We start from the raw sequence: 17,292 nt of genomic DNA on the forward strand, positions 1-17,292 counted from the left end.
TGCAGCCAGCGGTCAAAAAAGATTTCCTCAGTTTTTAACCTGCTGTGAGGAATATCCAATTAGAGAGAGTGCTGAACTGAGAGAAATATTTTCTTTGCCACACTATACGAAATGGCTGAGGGACACAGTGGAGGAAGAGTGTGTGGTGGTGGCACTGGGGACGCCTGGGGACAGCACAATGCACTGAGCCTGTGTGGGTGGGAGGGACATGGCACTGGAGAGGTAGAGTCTGGGGGGTGTGATGCCTGTGGAGGCGCCCTGGGGGTACAGCTTCTGCATGAAGCTCCAGTAGTCTGGTGCCATTTGTGACAGTGCTCCTCAGCCTGTCTGTGCTGCAGCAGCAAGGGACAAGACACCTGACTCAACTCCGTCCTTGAAGTTCAGATTCAATAGAAACGCACAAATCAGACCCGACTCTGCAAGACTAGAATACTGTGACTATATACACCGTGAATCTATGTATTTGGAAAGATTTAGAATGTGAAATCAAGTGGATGTGATTTATTAGTGTTTTATGTATTTTAATGAATCTAATTTGAATAATCAAGAATACTTAGAGAGAAGGCCATGTCAGACCAACCAACTAATTCAAGCTAATGGACACTGACTGGACACGGACATGGACACCGATCAACGCTCACACCATTCAGAACAGACGTCCAGTGAAATGAGGGTGTGAATGACAATGCATACGTGGCTTTCAGACTGTTCCATCGATTTAAGACACAGACATGAGCACGCAACACACACACACACACACACACGCACACACACACTTTCACACATATTATCATGCATAGCATGACCTATTCAGGGGCCGGTGAACTGAGGAGCGGCTTCTCCCGGCAGATCTAATTACCGGCCACAGCGATGAATGAAGCATCGCCCATGGAGCCGGCCGGCCCCCCCTGCTCCTCTATAGGGCGCGAGAGGAAAACGGCTGTTAATGAACTATGCAGTACTGCTATTGGCGTGCGCAAAGCGTTTCCATTTATATTAATCTAATTTAAATATTAATAGCCCCCACCATATTGTCGCGGAATCTGCAACTTGGGAAACTATCTGGGAGGCTTTTTGGCAGGGATCTGGGTAGTGGGGAACAGATGACTGCTGGCACACTGTGAAAACTCAGCGCCCAGTGATGTATGGCCATGAAGAAGTGATGAAAACATCTGCTCTCTCTCTCTCTCTTGTGTGTGTGTTTTTGTGTGTACTGGCTGGCACAGTGTGTGTGTGTGTGTGTGTATGTTTTTGTGTGTACTGGCTGGCACAGTGTTTCAAACCCTCAAACTTTTAAACTCCACCAAAACAAAAGTCTGCATGACACAGTAAGTCATTTTATTCCAGCATGAAATAGATCTCCACAATATTAACATCCATCGTCAGTTAAATAAAAAAGGATATAAAAGAAACATAGAAAATACAATACAATAATCTCTTCGTTCACTCGTCACTTTTAATCATTTGAACCATTCTGGCCTTTAGATCCAAAGGCTTGGGTTTCAACTTGTGTGGCCACAAGTCTGCATTGTCCTGGGAGAGAAACACGGCACACATTTGTCTTCCAAAATGCATGTTGCTCGCAATAGAAAGGGAAGGCGCTTTACCCTGATGAAGACATCTCTGGGAGAGACGCCCCAAAATCAATATAGGCTCTACAGGGAGAATGAAGACAAAATGATCTTATTTCTTTCCAGTAGCAACCAAGTGGAGAAATGTTCAAAAGGTCAGACAAGCAGCTTTGGGATAAGTGCCCCCCCCCCCATTCAACAATGGTGTGCGCTCCTCTGCAGACTGCTATTATGGCACAAATCAATGAGACTGATATATCTCATATGCCTATATGCTGCATTGGCAAATTGCCACCGTGCCTTGATTGAAAACAGAGCAACCTCCACATTGTCCTTATCAAACAGCCTGCAGACTGTGTTATTATCTCCACATATCCTGCAGTCATTCTGAATCTCGCATTCAATTTTTTCATATTGTTAATTAACAGCTAACAGTTTCCCCCATGTCAGCTTCCCTCCTTCCCTTGGACCAAACCAATTAGATGTACTGTGTCCAAGTAAAACAAATTCATGAAATACCTGGCTGACCTTTTATAAAGATACACGGTTCTTGCAGGTTCAAATAGAAGTGGTCAAATTAGATCCACATTTGTGTAAATAATGCACTCCATTAGTTGAACAGATATGATCTGTTCAACGCAGGTAAATGACGCAGGTAAATGACGTGCAGCGCACAGGCCCTCTTGAGGCGTCCTTGAGGCATCCCTTCAGCCTCTGGATTGCCTTTGTCATGAGGGGGGTCTGGTGAGACGAAGGAGGAGCACGGCCGGGAGAAACCCACAGAGCCTAGATCCTCCATGCACCGAAGGGCCAATACTGCGGCGTAGCACTAGCTCTATTGCAGCGGATTGGGTTCTCTTTTACCCCTCCCGCGGGCAACGTTGCAGATAGAGTAGTAAGGCTGATCCGTAGCGGCTTCTGGGACGTGAGTCGGGGTCTGAATTGGCCTCGGCTGGGTCTACTGGGCGAGGGTGTATGATGTTGACAGACCCGAAACACCTTACGACCCCAGATAACATCACTGATGACACGTCCTAGCGCATGCGGTAGTAGTGTATTTGAGAATGTAGATTCCTGGCTTGCCTCTGGCCAGTGACACTTAGGAAAGACTAGGTGACAACCAAGTATAGTTTGGTGACGAGCTGGAGAGACAGTTGACGGCCGGAGAGACGGCAACCCGGTACGGGATGGGATTAGCACCCCATCTTGGCTCTCTCGTGAGGGAGAAATCCACAAACGCTACGGATTAGCCTTCTGAAAATCTGCGCAAGATCGGCGCGGCCTGGGGTCCTCCAGGCTAGAGCGAGGTGCTCGACGCAGGTAAATGACGTGCAGCGCACAGGCCCTCTTGAGGCGTCCTTGAGGCATCCCTTCAGCCTCTGGATTGCCTTTGTCATGAGGGGGGTCTGGTGAGACGAAGGAGGAGCACGGCCGGGAGAAACCCACAGAGCCTAGATCCTCCATGCACCGAAGGGCCAATACTGCGGCGTAGCACTAGCTCTATTGCAGCGGATTGGGTTCTCTTTTACCCCTCCCGCGGGCAACGTTGCAGATAGAGTAGTAAGGCTGATCCGTAGCGGCTTCTGGGACGTGAGTCGGGGTCTTAATTGGCCTCGGCTGGGTCTACTGGGCGAGGGTGTATGATGTTGACAGACCCGAAACACCTTACGACCCCAGATAACATCACTGATGACACGTCCTAGCGCATGCGGTAGTAGTGTATTTGAGAATGTAGATTCCTGGCTTGCCTCTGGCCAGTGACACTTAGGAAAGACTAGGTGACAACCAAGTATAGTTTGGTGACGAGCTGGAGAGACAGTTGACGGCCGGAGAGACGGCAACCCGGTACGGGATGGGATTAGCACCCCATCTTGGCTCTCTCGTGAGGGAGAAATCCACAAACGCTACGGATTAGCCTTCTGAAAATCTGCGCAAGATCGGCGCGGCCTGGGGTCCTCCAGGCTAGAGCGAGGTGCTCGACGCAGGTAAATGACGTGCAGCGCACAGGCCCTCTTGAGGCGTCCTTGAGGCATCCCTTCAGCCTCTGGATTGCCTTTGTCATGAGGGGGGTCTGGTGAGACGAAGGAGGAGCACGGCCGGGAGAAACCCACAGAGCCTAGATCCTCCATGCACCGAAGGGCCAATACTGCGGCGTAGCACTAGCTCTATTGCAGCGGATTGGGTTCTCTTTTACCCCTCCCGCGGGCAACGTTGCAGATAGAGTAGTAAGGCTGATCCGTAGCGGCTTCTGGGACGTGAGTCGGGGTCTTAATTGGCCTCGGCTGGGTCTACTGGGCGAGGGTGTATGATGTTGACAGACCCGAAACACCTTACGACCCCAGATAACATCACTGATGACACGTCCTAGCGCATGCGGTAGTAGTGTATTTGAGAATGAATGTTCAATTAACATGGTGCCGCCAGATGGTTTGTTTTCACATAACACACACCACGAGTCGCTCGGGAAACCCTTTTCAGGCAGGCACTTAAAAAAAAAAAAACCTGGCAGGTGATTGGATGAATCATCTGTCTATCATGGGCTCGCTCTCGCTGGCGTCACACCTAAAGCCCGCCCGGACCTGCCTCTGGACGCTGATTGGTACGAGCCACGGGTGGTTCAGATTCTAACCAATCGATTGGAGCGTGGCAAGATGGATTTGTCATGTGATCGTGATCTCATGATCTCACACGAATCCAGCTGCCTCGCAAGGTTACGGTTCAAAACTAAAATTCTAATGTCAAATAAACTTAATTAGCCTGGTGTTTGAGTGTCAAAGCAAATACATAATGAATACATCCAGCATCAAGGTGTTCATAAAATAACAAATGCAAATGAATAAATAAATAAAAAAACAAAACAAAACACATAAATGATTGATTTTGTTTAATCCATTTGAATGGGATGTAGGTAAGATAGTGAGCCCTATGTTTTTGTTTTCAGATGGTTGAGCTGAGCCTATGTGGTTCTCGTTCACTCGTTCATCTGAGTGAGATCTGAGCCTCAGGCCCAGACGGAGCCGAGTGCTAGAGTGAGCTATGTGTTCTGATGAAAACGGTCCTCTCTCTCTATGTCAGGCTCAGACAGAGCAGAGTGCTAGAGTGAGCTATGTGTTCTGATGAAAACTATCTCTCTCTATGTCAGGCTCAGACAGAGCCGAGTGCTAGAGTGAGCTATGTGTTCTGATGGAAACTGTCTCTCTCTATGTCAGGCTCAGACAGAGCAGAGTGCTAGAGTGAGCTATGTGTTCTGATGGAAACTGTCTCTCTCTATGTCAGGCTCAGACAGAGCCGAGTGCTAGAGTGAGCTATGTGTTCTGATGGAAACTGTCTCTCTCTATGTCAGGCTCAGACAGAGCCGAGTGCTAGAGTGAGCTATGTGTTCTGATGGAAACTGTCTCTCTCTATGTCAGGCTCAGACAGAGCCGAGTGCTAGAGTGAGCTATGTGTTCTGATGGAAACTGTCTCTCTCTATGTCAGGCTCAGACAGAGCCGAGTGCTAGAGTGAGCTATGTGTTCTGATGAAAACTATCTCTCTCTATGTCAGGCTCAGACAGAGCCGAGTGCTAGAGTGAGCTATGTGTTCTGATGAAAACTATCTCTCTCTATGTCAGGCTCAGACAGAGCAGAGTGCTAGAGTGAGCTATGTGTTCTGATGAAAACTGTCCTCTCTCTATGTCAGGCTCAGACAGAGCAGAGTGCTAGAGTGAGCTATGTGTTCTGATGAAAACTATCCTCTCTCTCTATGTCAGGCTCAGACAGAGCAGAGTGCTAGAGTGAGCTATGTGTTCTGATGAAAACTGTCCTCTCTCTATGTCAGGCTCAGACAGAGCCGAGTGCTAGAGTGAGCTATGTGTTCTGATGAAAACTATCCTCTCTCTCTATGTCAGGCTCAGACAGAGCCGAGTGCTAGAGTGAGCTCTGTGTTCTGATGACAACTGTCCTCTCTCTCTCTATGTCAGGCTCAGACAGAGCAGAGTGCTAGAGTGAGCTCTGTGTTCTGATGAAAACTATCCTCTCTCTCTATGTCAGGCTCAGACAGAGCAGAGTGCTAGAGTGAGCTCTGTGTTCTGATGAAAACTATCCTCTCTCTCTATGTCAGGCTCAGACAGAGCCGAGTGCTAGAGTGAGCTATGTGCTCTGATGAAAACTGTCCTCTCTCTCTATGTCAGGCTCAGACAGAGCAGAGTGCTAGAGTGAGCTCTGTGTTCTGATGAAAACTATCCTCTCTCTCTATGTCAGGCTCAGACAGAGCCGAGTGCTAGAGTGAGCTATGTGCTCTGATGAAAACTGTCCTCTCTCTCTATGTCAGGCTCAGACAGAGCAGAGTGCTAGAGTGAGCTATGTGTTCTGATGAAAACTATCCTCTCTCTCTATGTCAGGCTCAGACAGAGCCGAGTGCTAGAGTGAGCTCTGTGTTCTGATGACAACTGTCCTCTCTCTCTCTATGTCAGGCTCAGACAGAGCAGAGTGCTAGAGTGAGCTCTGTGTTCTGATGACAACTGTCCTCTCTCTCTATGTCAGGCTCAGACAGAGCAGAGTGCTAGAGTGAGCTCTGTGTTCTGATGAAAGCTGTCCTCTCTCTATGTCAGGCTCAGACAGAGCAGAGTGCTAGAGTGAGCTATGTGTTCTGATGAAAACTGTCCTCTCTCTCTATGTCAGGCTCAGACAGAGCAGAGTGCTAGAGTGAGCTATGTGTTCTGATGACAACTGTCCTCTCTCTCTATGTCAGGCCCAGACAGAGCCTAGTGCTAGAGTGAGCTATGTGTTCTGATGACAACTGTCCTCTCTCTCTATGTCAGGCTCAGACAGAGCCGAGTGCTAGAGTGAGCTCTGTGTTCTGATGAAAACTATCCTCTCTCTCTATGTCAGGCTCAGACAGAGCCGAGTGCTAGAGTGAGCTCTGTGTTCTGATGACAACTGTCCTCTCTCTCTATGTCAGGCTCAGACAGAGCAGAGTGCTAGAGTGAGCTCTGTGTTCTGATGAAAGCTGTCCTCTCGCTGTGACAGTCCACCTCCTCACTGTCTGATTCAGACTCATAGCCAAACATGTCCTCGTCCCCCCACACAGTGGGGATCCCTTTGTAGCATATCCGTGCCTTCCTCTCTCGTCCCTGGCCGAAGCCAAAGCCCACTCTGATCCCCCTCGTCCCCGAATCCACCGAGGGCAGTTTGGTCCTGCAGCCCCAGGAGGAGCTGCCTGAGCGCATCTGCAGCAGGAGGAAGACTCCCCCGAAGGCGGCCAGGATGAAGGCACAGCTGAGGACGGCCAGCAGCGCGGGCAGCTGAGAGGGCGGAGCTATGCTGAGTCCCGGCAGCTCCGCTCCCTCTCTTCTGTCGTCTTCCGCTGGGCTCTCCTCCTCCTCCGGCGGGGCTGCCTCGCCCTGGAGCTCCCCCCCTCCGGAAGGGGATTTGCGCTGGACCTGGTTCTGGTGCAGGCAGGAGGTGAGGACCAGGTGGCTGTGAGGCGGGCAGGAGAGGCAGTCTGTGGGCCCGGGTCCGGAGCAGGTGAGGCAGGCGGGGCTACAGGGCAGGCAGGCCTGCACGGAGGACAGGTCCACCCAGTTCTCCAGGGACAGGTTGAGGAGCTGCGGCCCGGAGGTGAAGCCCGGGGGACACAACTTCACGCAGCCCTGCAGGAAGAGGGAGAAGCCAGGGCTGCACTCTGGACGGGGAATCAGAGCGATAACAAACACATAGTAGGGATTAAGCCTCATACAAACTCTCAAACAAACATCATAATACACAACAACAATAAACATATACTGTACAGTACACAACAACAATTAACAACAAATGACTCCTGAAATGTAGATTTTTTTTGCTACATCTCTGACAAGTACTTTGAAATGAATTTGAAGGGAGTGTCTAACTGCTGGGTACCAGCGAGAAGCTTGTGACCCATCTGCCTTTCAGCGGGGAGTCACCCTCCCCAGCAGCTGACACAGTTCTGCTCCCTCCTGCTGATACTCCATAAGTCCCAATCTCTGATTCAACCTGATGGAACATACGGCAATGTGCATATTCATAGCCCACAAAACAGCCTTTTACTGTAAATGGCTAATCCATATTCACAACAATCAGCTCTGACTGTTTGTACTGAACATAGTCTGACCTGTAGTAACCTGTAGTCTGCTCGATCACAAAGACAACATTGGGAGGGACGTGTGTGAAGCATGTTTGTGGTTTCAGCATTAGTAGCATCCCGACAGTCTCACCTATGCAGATCTGCTGGGCATCAAAGGTCTTGCAGCTGTTGTTGGACGGCCGAGGGAAGTCAGACGATGAGGGGTTAACTGCGCTGGGTCCAGTACCCCACAGGATAAGGGTGAACTGACTCAACACGCCTGAGAGAGAGAGAGAGAGAGAGAGAGGGAAGGGGGCGCTATTCAATATTTATATCAACAAATTGGCAAATACATTGGAGGACTCCTCAGCTCCCGGCCTCACCCTCAACAACACAGACATCAAATGTCTCCTGTACGCAGAGATGACCTGGTGCTGCTGTCTAACTCCAAGGAGGGCCTACAGCAGCTCCTAGACTATCTGCAGCAGTTCTGCCAGACCTGGACCCTGACAGTCAACATAAAAAAGACTAAGATCATGGTGTTCCATAAAAGGTCCAGGTGTCAGGGAAACAGACTCCAGTTTGTCCTGGGCTCCACCACCATAGACCACACAAACACATACACTTATTTAGGACTAAAACTCAGCTCTACAGGGAACTTCAACATGGCTGTGAATGACCTGAGGGAAAAGGCAAGAAGGGCTTTTTACGCCATCCGAAAATCCATCCGAATGAATATCCCAATCCGAATCTGGCTCAAAAGTTTCAAAACAGTAATCCAACCAATTGTCCTATATGGTAGTGAGGTATGGGGTCCACTAGCAAACCAGGAATTCTCTAATTGGGACAAACACCAAATTGAGATTCTTCACACTGAATTTTGCAAATACATTCTAAAAGTTAAAAGAAAAACCCCAAATAATGCATGCAGAGCGGAACTTGGCCAATTCCCTCTTCTAATTGACATTCAGAAAAGAGCCATTTTATAAATGCTTTAGTGAGGTCCTCGCACCAGTCCTTTTATTGCTTTTCAACGAAATTATTCAATCGGAGTCAATGCCTTCCTCTATGCGACGTGCCACTATTACTGTCCTGCCCAAACCTGGTAAAGACCTGCTGGAGATGGGTAACTATCGGCCCCTCAGTATATTAAATAACGACTATAAGATTCTAGCGAAGACTCTTGCTCTTCGCTTGGAGAGAGTGGTCCCATCCTTAATCCACATAGACCAGGTTGGTTTTATTCCAGGTCGCGTCTCTGCTAATAACATGCGGAGGTTGTTACATGTTATAATGGCAGCCAACCAACTGGAGACACCGGCAATTGCAGCTTCTCTTGATGCAATGAAAGCTTTTGATAGAATTGAGTGGCCATTTCTTTACTACACGCTCTCTAAATTTGAATTTGGCCCTCAATTTATACGATGGGTAAAGGCTCTTTATTATGAACCAGTGGCCTGTGTAAAAACTAACGGTCTGATATCTAGCCCATTCACCCGACATCGTGGTGTCCATCAAGGATGCCCTGTGTCCCCATTGCTCTTTGTCCTCGCCCTGGAACCACTTGCCTGTGCGATACGTAACAACAAAGATATTATAGGGATTCCTGTGCACAATTACAATTTCAAATTGAGTCTATATGCAGATGATATCCTTGTCACTCTGGGTGAACCCTCAGCCTCTTTACCTGTACTTCTCGAACTTGTTGAATCTTTTAGTTATGTCTCAGGGTATAAAATAAACTGGAGTAAAAGTGAGGCGATGCCTCTGAACCAATATACGTCTCAAACAGACTTAGCAGGAACGCCCTTTGTTTGGGAAAACAAGGGCATGAAATATCTAGGTATTAATATTATCTCCCCAATTACCCAAATATTTAACTTGAATGGCCCTAAGTTGCTAGTTAAAATCAGGGATGACTTGAAAAGATGGACTGCTTTACCATTATCAATATGGGGAAGGGTCGAAATACTTAAAATGAATGTATTACCCAGGCTCACATATATTATCTCAGCCATCCCTCTCCAAATTCCTCTAACATGGTTCAGACAGATCGACTCACTGTTTACCCAGTTTATTTGGAATTATAAAAAACCAAGAATAGCCTATAAAAAACTCTCTGTACCAAGATCACAGGGTGGTTTGGGGGCACCGGATGTATACCGTTACTATTTATCTTTTAATGCAAGATACCCGCTTGCCTGGGCCTACAAAGGCAATCCAATAGAGGGCAGTTGGGAGTGGTTGGAGGGGAGGACCATCTCTAGTAGTGCTAGTATTACCACACCAACTTCTCTATGGTACTCTACTAAGCCCCCAACAGCCCCTACCAACATTATAATAGACTTCTCTTGTTCCATCGCCAAGGTGCTTCATAGAAAACTGGGTATGAATGGATTAATGCTACCTTCCTGTCCTATTTGGTCTAATAGTTTATTGACTGCAGGAGGGAAACCACTGATAAACAAACTATGGCAACAGCACGGTCTCATTTCCATTGGACAGTTGTTTAATGAGAATGGTTTCCGTCCCTTCAATGAGGTGAAAGCTGAATACAACTTACCTCAATCATCATTTTTGTCTTATTTCCAGATTAAATCAATTATCAGTAAAGGGACAGGTGAGAATATATCCTCCCCTGCTTCCAAACCAGAACTAGACCACAGTCTAATGTTAGCTGCTACAAAAAGAGGCACTGTCTCCAACATCTACAGACTGTTATCATTTGCTTTATCCAATCCATTCATACCCACGCAACAGGCATGGGAAAAGGACCTTGTCAAATCACTCACTTTAGAACAGTGGAGCGACATCTGGCGGAAGGGTACCTCCTCATCCAGGTGTGTGCGATACAGAGTGATTCAATTTAAGATTTTATGTAGAGCCTACATGACCCCCTCTCGTATTGCTAAAATTAACAGTGAAATGTCAGACCAATGCTGGCACAACTGTGGAGAACATGGCTCTCTCTTACACCTTCTGTGGGACTGCCCTGCAGTCAAGGCTTTCTGGTCTGGGGTCATGGGGGTTCTAACAGATATGCTGGATGTGCAAGTTCCTACCTGTCCTATTATTTGCCTTCTCGGGCTAAAACCTGACAATATAAAATCCAGGTCTGTACAGCTTCTTTTAAACCTTGGTTTTTTGTCTGTAAAGAGAATTATCCTTCTAAACTGGAAGGTACATAAGCCTTCGTGCTTTGCTTTATGTAAATGGTTTAAAGACTATCTTGATCTTTTAAGCATGGAAAGAGCGTCTAATTTGTTCCTCGACTTTGACAGGGGCATGCAGGGCCACTGGGACATTGCACGTGCCTTTTTTGATAAAGACAGACACTATACCAATATGCTACTATAGACCCTCCTCTTGATCACACTATAACTGTATAACCATGTTCTGAGTGTTATGTTGTGTTATTCTAAGTATAACTGAATAAGTGTTGTGTTGCCACTGCATACCTGTGAACGATAAACCACATGTTTGTAATTCCCATTGTACAACCCCCCTCCTTTACCTCTCCCCCCTCTCCCTTTACTTTATTTTACTTTGTTTACTTGTTTGTGTATAAAAAAAAAATGAAATAAAAATATAAGTAAAAAAAAGAAAAAAAAAGAAAAGAGCCATTACATTCTACAGACACCTCAAAACTAGTGACCCCTCCATCCTACCATCACCAAGCCTTACAAAGTCAAGAGGAGAGGATAGAGAGGAGTCCCGCTGGTCCTGAGACTGACCCTCAACCCTCCCCAACCTCAGACTACCTGGCCCAACCAAATGATCACAAATCAAAAAGAAAACTATATCACCTATTGGAAGAATACCACAAAAACCCAAAGTAAATTAAATTGCTATTTGGCCCTAAATCGAGATTACACGGTGGCAGACATGGACCAGGTACAGACTCAGTGATCATAGCCTGGCAATAGAAACAGGCAGACACTGACAGACCTGGCTACCCAGAGAGGAGAGGCTGTGTTCACTCTGCTTACAAGGAGAGGTGGAGACAGAGCTGCACTTCCTGTTACACTGTGACACACAAAAAAAAAAAAATTAGAGCCTCATTCTCCCCCAAAATCAACCAGAATTCAAAGAATTCAAAGAATTCAAAGAATTTGAAAATATCACGGACACATCTGCACTTCAATATCTTCTGTGAGGGAAACCTGAATGCACCATTTTAGCAGCACATTATGTGTGGAGCTGCCATCAGCCGAGTGGACAGGAGAGCCGTCCACATCTGGCTGAACCACAGAACACTTAACATACTGTATTATTTGCACTAGCATCCAGTTTATTGGTTTACTTGTCTAAATTTGTTCTTCCAAATAGGCTTTTTGGTCAACACTAACATTTTATTTGATCTTATTTTCTTCTTATTTTCTCTCTCTCTCTCTCTCTTCTGGAGATTTCAAAATAACAACGGTTATTTACAGATTCTGTGAATTTTTTGTTAATATACTGTAAATACTCATTATTTGTACTATCACAGTTTAATTGCCCGTTTATTACCGTTTTGTTATTATTCTGAATAGATTCTGGTCAACAACAGTCTTCTATTCTATTCTATCTTATCACATTCCATTTAATTTTTCCTCTTTGAATATCTTCAGATTTTGTGATTTATGTTACCGGGTAACAAAATGTCTTGTTTTCTGTTTTTGTTTCTTTGTAATTGCTAAGTGCTACTAATGTATGCTTTGGCAATAGAAGATGCACCTTATCATGCCAATAAAGCCCTTTTTGAATTTGAATTGAGAGTGAGTGAGTGAGAGAGAGTGAGGGAGAGAGAAAGAGAAAAGGGGGGGGGGGGGGGGGCATGAGGCTTGTTAACACTCCTGAGAGGAGGAGGAGCAGCAGGGTGAGCTGGCTGAGGAACACGCAGGGAGGATGTGGGGGTGGAGAGAAGAGAAACAGGGAATGTGAGTGAAGTCAACACAACACTGGGGGAGGATCAACACAAACAGAGAAGAGGAAGTGATCTGTCTGGGCTCCGCTCATTTCCCTTGCCGCTCAGAGTAAACAGTGCCACAGGAAAGCTCGGGGACCTAACGAGATAACTCATTTAGCACAATGTACCCGCCTTGAAGGAAAATGTAGCACTGTGTTTGGGGAGAAAAAATAGATATTCCTAAGATACTGAAGTCGTGACAGTAAGCGCCCTCATCAAAAGTTTCCAGAACACTTTTCTTGCAAATGGATCCATCTCTGCCCGGCAGCTATGTAAGGTTTTCATCCGGATGTGCTTATGAGAGCCTTTCCCTGGGTACCAATACAGAGGAAACAAAGGAAAGGGAGGAGTCAGAAAAGACTTGAGGTGATGAGAGGACAGCGATTGCCCACAGGATGATGGCGATGCGTTGTGTTACCGTAGTCGTGTCCGTTTACTGCCACGTTCTCTATCTCCAGGGTCCACTGGCCCTGAGGATCCTCGTCCCATGAGTGCGTGGTCATGAAGGCCCAGTCGTTAAAGCCCTCCAAGGAGAAGTCATCTGGCCTGGACGAGAGGCACAGGATTTTATTTTCAATTTTTCAAAACAACGTACACACGATACAAACGTACACACTCAGACACAAGAAAAGAAAAGAAACCATATATTACTGACATTCAACATTAGGTGATTTTGTTAGCGTGTTTGTTAGCAGGCACGGAAAAGAGTAGGCGGCATCCGACTTCTGAGACAGAGCGCGTCTGTGGGAATGTTTGTGATAAAAATAAGTGCAAGTGCGCACATAGCTTTTACCAAGGCTGCTGCAAATTGGAATGAAAGTGTTATTACCTGGAGGCCAGTTGGGTTATATACATATATATATATGTGTGTGCTTGTGTGTGTGAGAGAGAGAGAGAGTGAGTGAGAGGGAGGGAGAGAGAGAGAGAGAGACAGACAGACAGACAGAGACAGACACATCAGGGGTAGGAAGATTGGGTGTGTGTTGGAGCTGCAACAATTAGTTGATTAATCGATTAGTCGATTGACAGAAAATCGCCCTACTTTTTCTTATGATCGATTCATCGTTTAGAGCACATGTGTCAAACTCAAGGCCCGGGGGCCAAATCCAGCCCGGCATCTCATTTTATGTGGCCCGCGAGAGCGAACAAAAAATACTATTTGCGCAATACAATTCTAATTCTAATTAATTCTTATAGTTGTAGGCTACTAGTTGTCTGTTTACCATTATTTTTCCTATAATTCTGCTTTCAGAGCTAGTTTACGAAAAACCAGTAGTGATCGAATCAGAGGCAATTACTGTATGTAATATGATAACACGTAGGCTAGATACATTTATATCGTGTTACATTTACAACCGGCCCTTTGAGGGCAACCATAAAGCTGATGTGGCCCGGGATGAAATTCAGTTTGACACCCCTGGTTTAGAGTAATTTCTTCTTTTAAAAAAACAACACAGTTATTGGGATGTCATCTTGGGCTTTGGGGAAAAAGTGATCATCATTTTTCACCATTTTGTGACATTTTACAGACCAAACGACTTGAAAATACTCGACAGATTAATCAATAATGAAAATAATTGCTAGTTGCAGCCCTAGTGTGTGTATGGAATATGAGCCTGTGTCTTTACCTGGGGGACAGCAGTGTGTGTATGGAATATGAGCCTGTGTCTTTACCTGGGGGACAGCAGTGTGTGTATGGAATATGAGCCTGTGTCTTTACCTGGGGGACAGCAGTGTGTGTATGGGATATGTCCCTGAGTCTTTACCTGGGGGACAGCAGTGTGTGTATGGGATATGTCCCTGTGCCTTTACCTTGGGGACAGCAGTGTGTGTATGGGATATGTCCCTGTGTCTTTACCTGGGGGACAGCAGTGTGTGTATGGGATATGTCCCTGAGTCTTTACCTGGGGGACAGCAGTGTGTGTATGGGATATGTCCCTGTGCCTTTACCTGGGGGACAGCAGTGTGTGTATGGGATATGTCCCTGTGCCTTTACCTGGGGGACAGCAGTGTGTGTATGGGATATGTCCCTGTGCCTTTACCTGGGGGACAGCAGTGTGTGTATGGGATATGAGCCTGTGTCTTTACCTGGGGGACAGCAGTGTGTGTATGGGATATGAGCCTGTGTCTTTACCTGGGGGACAGCAGTGTGTGTATGGGATATGTACCTGTGTCTTTACCTGGGGGACAGCAGTGTGTGTATGGGATATGAGCCTGTGTCTTCACCTGGGGGACAGCAGTGTGTGTATGGGATATGAGCCTGTGTCTTTACCTGGGGGACAGCAGTGTGTACTGTGTATGGGATATGTCCCTGTGCCTTTACCTGGGGGACAGCAGTGTGTGTATGGGATATGAGCCTGTGTCTTTACCTGGGGGACAGCAGTGTGTGTATGGGATATGAGCCTGTGTCTTTACCTGGGGGACAGCAGTGTGTGTATGGGATATGACCCTGTGTCTTTACCGGGGGGACAGCAGTGTGTGTATGGAATATGAGCCTGTGTCTTTACCTGGGGGACAGCAGTGTGTGTATGGGATATGAGCCTGTGTCTTTACCTGGGGGACAGCAGTGTGTGTATGGGATATGTCCCTGTGCCTTTACCTGGGGGACAGCAGTGTGTGTATGGGATATGTCCCTGTGTCTTCACCTGGGGGACAGCAGTGTGTGTATGGGATATGTCCCTGTGTCTTTACCTGGGGGACAGCAGTGTGTGTATGGAATATGAGCCTGTGTCTTTACCTGGGGGACAGCAGTGTGTGTATGGGATATGTCCCTGTGTCTTTACCTGGGGGACAGCAGTGTGTGTATGGGATATGTCCCTGTGTCTTTACCTGGGGGACAGCAGTGTGTGTATGGGATATGTCCCTGTGTCTTTACCTGGGGGACAGCAGTGTGTGTATGGGATATGTCCCTGTGCCTTTACCTGGGGGACAGCAGTGTGTGTATGGGATATGTCCCTGTGTCTTTACCTGGGGGACAGCAGTGTGTGTATGGGATATGAGCCTGTGCCTTTACCTGGGGGACAGCAGTGTGTACTGTGTATGGGATATGTCCCTGTGCCTTTACCTGGGGGACAGCAGTGTGTGTATGGGATATGTCCCTGTGTCTTTACCTGGGGGACAGCAGTGTGTACTGTGTATGGGATATGTCCCTGTGTCTTTACCTGGGGGACAGCAGTGTGTACTGTGTATGGGATATGTCCCTGTGCCTTTACCTGGGGGACAGCAGTGTGTGTATGGGATATGTCCCTGTGCCTTTACCTGGGGGACAGCAGTGTGTGTATGGGATATGTCCCTGTGCCTTTACCTGGGGGACAGCAGTGTGTGTATGGGATATGTCCCTGTGCCTTTACCTGGGGGACAGCAGTGTGTGTATGGAATATGAGCCTGTGTCTTTACCTGGGGGACAGCAGTGTGTGTATGGGATATGTCCCTGTGTCTTTACCTGGGGGACAGCAGTGTGTGTATGGGATATGTCCCTGTGTCTTTACCTGGGGGACAGCAGTGTGGAGCGCGTGCCCAGCGGGCTGATGAGGTGGATGGCCAGTTTTCCTCTCTGGTTGTGGGCGAGCGTGAGGCGAGCCTGGACGTGCTCCAGAGAGCTGACGTGCTCCGGCCGCCCCCAGCACGCGTCCACGCTCACACTGAACACCAGCTTGTTCCCGATATCTCTGTGGGTGGAGAGGGTGTGTGCTTAATGTGTGGACACACAAACAGGCACACACACCATACACCTTTTTGTTGTTGATTATGTTTCTTTCTCCCATTTTCTCCCCAATTGGCAGAGCCGTAGACTCGCACATGCTTCTTCCGATACATGTGCAGTCACCAGCCGCTTCGGCACCTGACAGCGAGGGGTTCCACCGGCAGGACATAACGCATGGGAGGATCAAGCTATTCCACCTTGTTCCCCTTCCCCCCCCGAACAGGCGCCACGACCGACCAGAGGAGGCGCTAGTGCACCCACCAGTGCTCATACCTCACCGGCTTCCCACCCACGCAGACACGGCCAATTATTGTGTCTGTAGGAACGTCTGACCAAGCCTGAAGTACTGCTGCCCGGAGGTTTACCTCTACACTACCCACACGCCCACACAGACCATAACCTATTCAAGAAATCTAACCAACTCTTTCAGCTCCGTTCTCCCAGAACAAGGCGAGAAACAGTGAAATTTATCAGGTGTAACTGAGGAGCACTAAAACTCAACTGACTCACTCCAACTCACTCTGTATTTCAGACACACACACAAACAACCTGAAGCCACCTGCTCACCTTGGCTCTGTGAGCATGGTGTGAACACACTGGTGCTGTGGCCCCATTCTGGTCCAGTTCTGTGCCAAGGCCACCATAGCACCTGCATCGAGCAGCCCATAGCCGTACGAATGACTCACTGTGGGGGAAGAGATCGGCGGATGCAGGGGCGATGGAAAGAAGTGGCAGGTTGAGGGTGGCGGGGAGAGGGAGAGGGAGAGAGAGAGGCAATTTTTTTTCTCATACCGGCAGGTTTTTTTTTTTTACTTTCAATATTGCTTTTTAAATTAATTTAATCTGTTATTTTATTGTTTATGTTAGTGCCTTTCTGCTTCGGCAACATGTTTTATCAAAACACTGAAATGAATTGAACTGAGAGAGAGAGAGAGAGAGAGAGAGAGAGAGAGAGAGAGAGAGAGAGATAAATAGATAGAGGGAAAACGAAAGGAGAAAGTCAGAG

At 47.4% G+C, this 17,292-nt stretch overlaps 1 protein-coding gene across 1 annotated transcript in view; it reads right to left on the bottom strand.

Moving 5' to 3' along the window:
* Positions 1–6,431: 6,431 nt before the first annotated feature.
* furinb (furin (paired basic amino acid cleaving enzyme) b) overlaps positions 6,432–17,292 on the bottom strand; it is a 109,680-nt gene continuing 98,819 nt past the window's right edge. The window contains exons 12-16 of the mRNA XM_083654302.1: positions 16,854–16,971; positions 16,072–16,251; positions 13,002–13,129; positions 7,787–7,915; positions 6,432–7,233 (exon numbers count right to left, since the gene is read on the bottom strand). Coding sequence (XP_083510428.1) covers positions 6,530–7,233; positions 7,787–7,915; positions 13,002–13,129; positions 16,072–16,251; positions 16,854–16,971 — 1,259 coding nt within the window. The 3' untranslated portion in view covers positions 6,432–6,529. The remainder of the gene's footprint in view (positions 7,234–7,786; positions 7,916–13,001; positions 13,130–16,071; positions 16,252–16,853; positions 16,972–17,292) is intronic.

Source organism: Poromitra crassiceps (assembly GCF_964638095.1).
Source record: "Poromitra crassiceps genome assembly, chromosome: 18".
NCBI lineage: Eukaryota > Metazoa > Chordata > Actinopteri > Beryciformes > Melamphaidae > Poromitra > Poromitra crassiceps.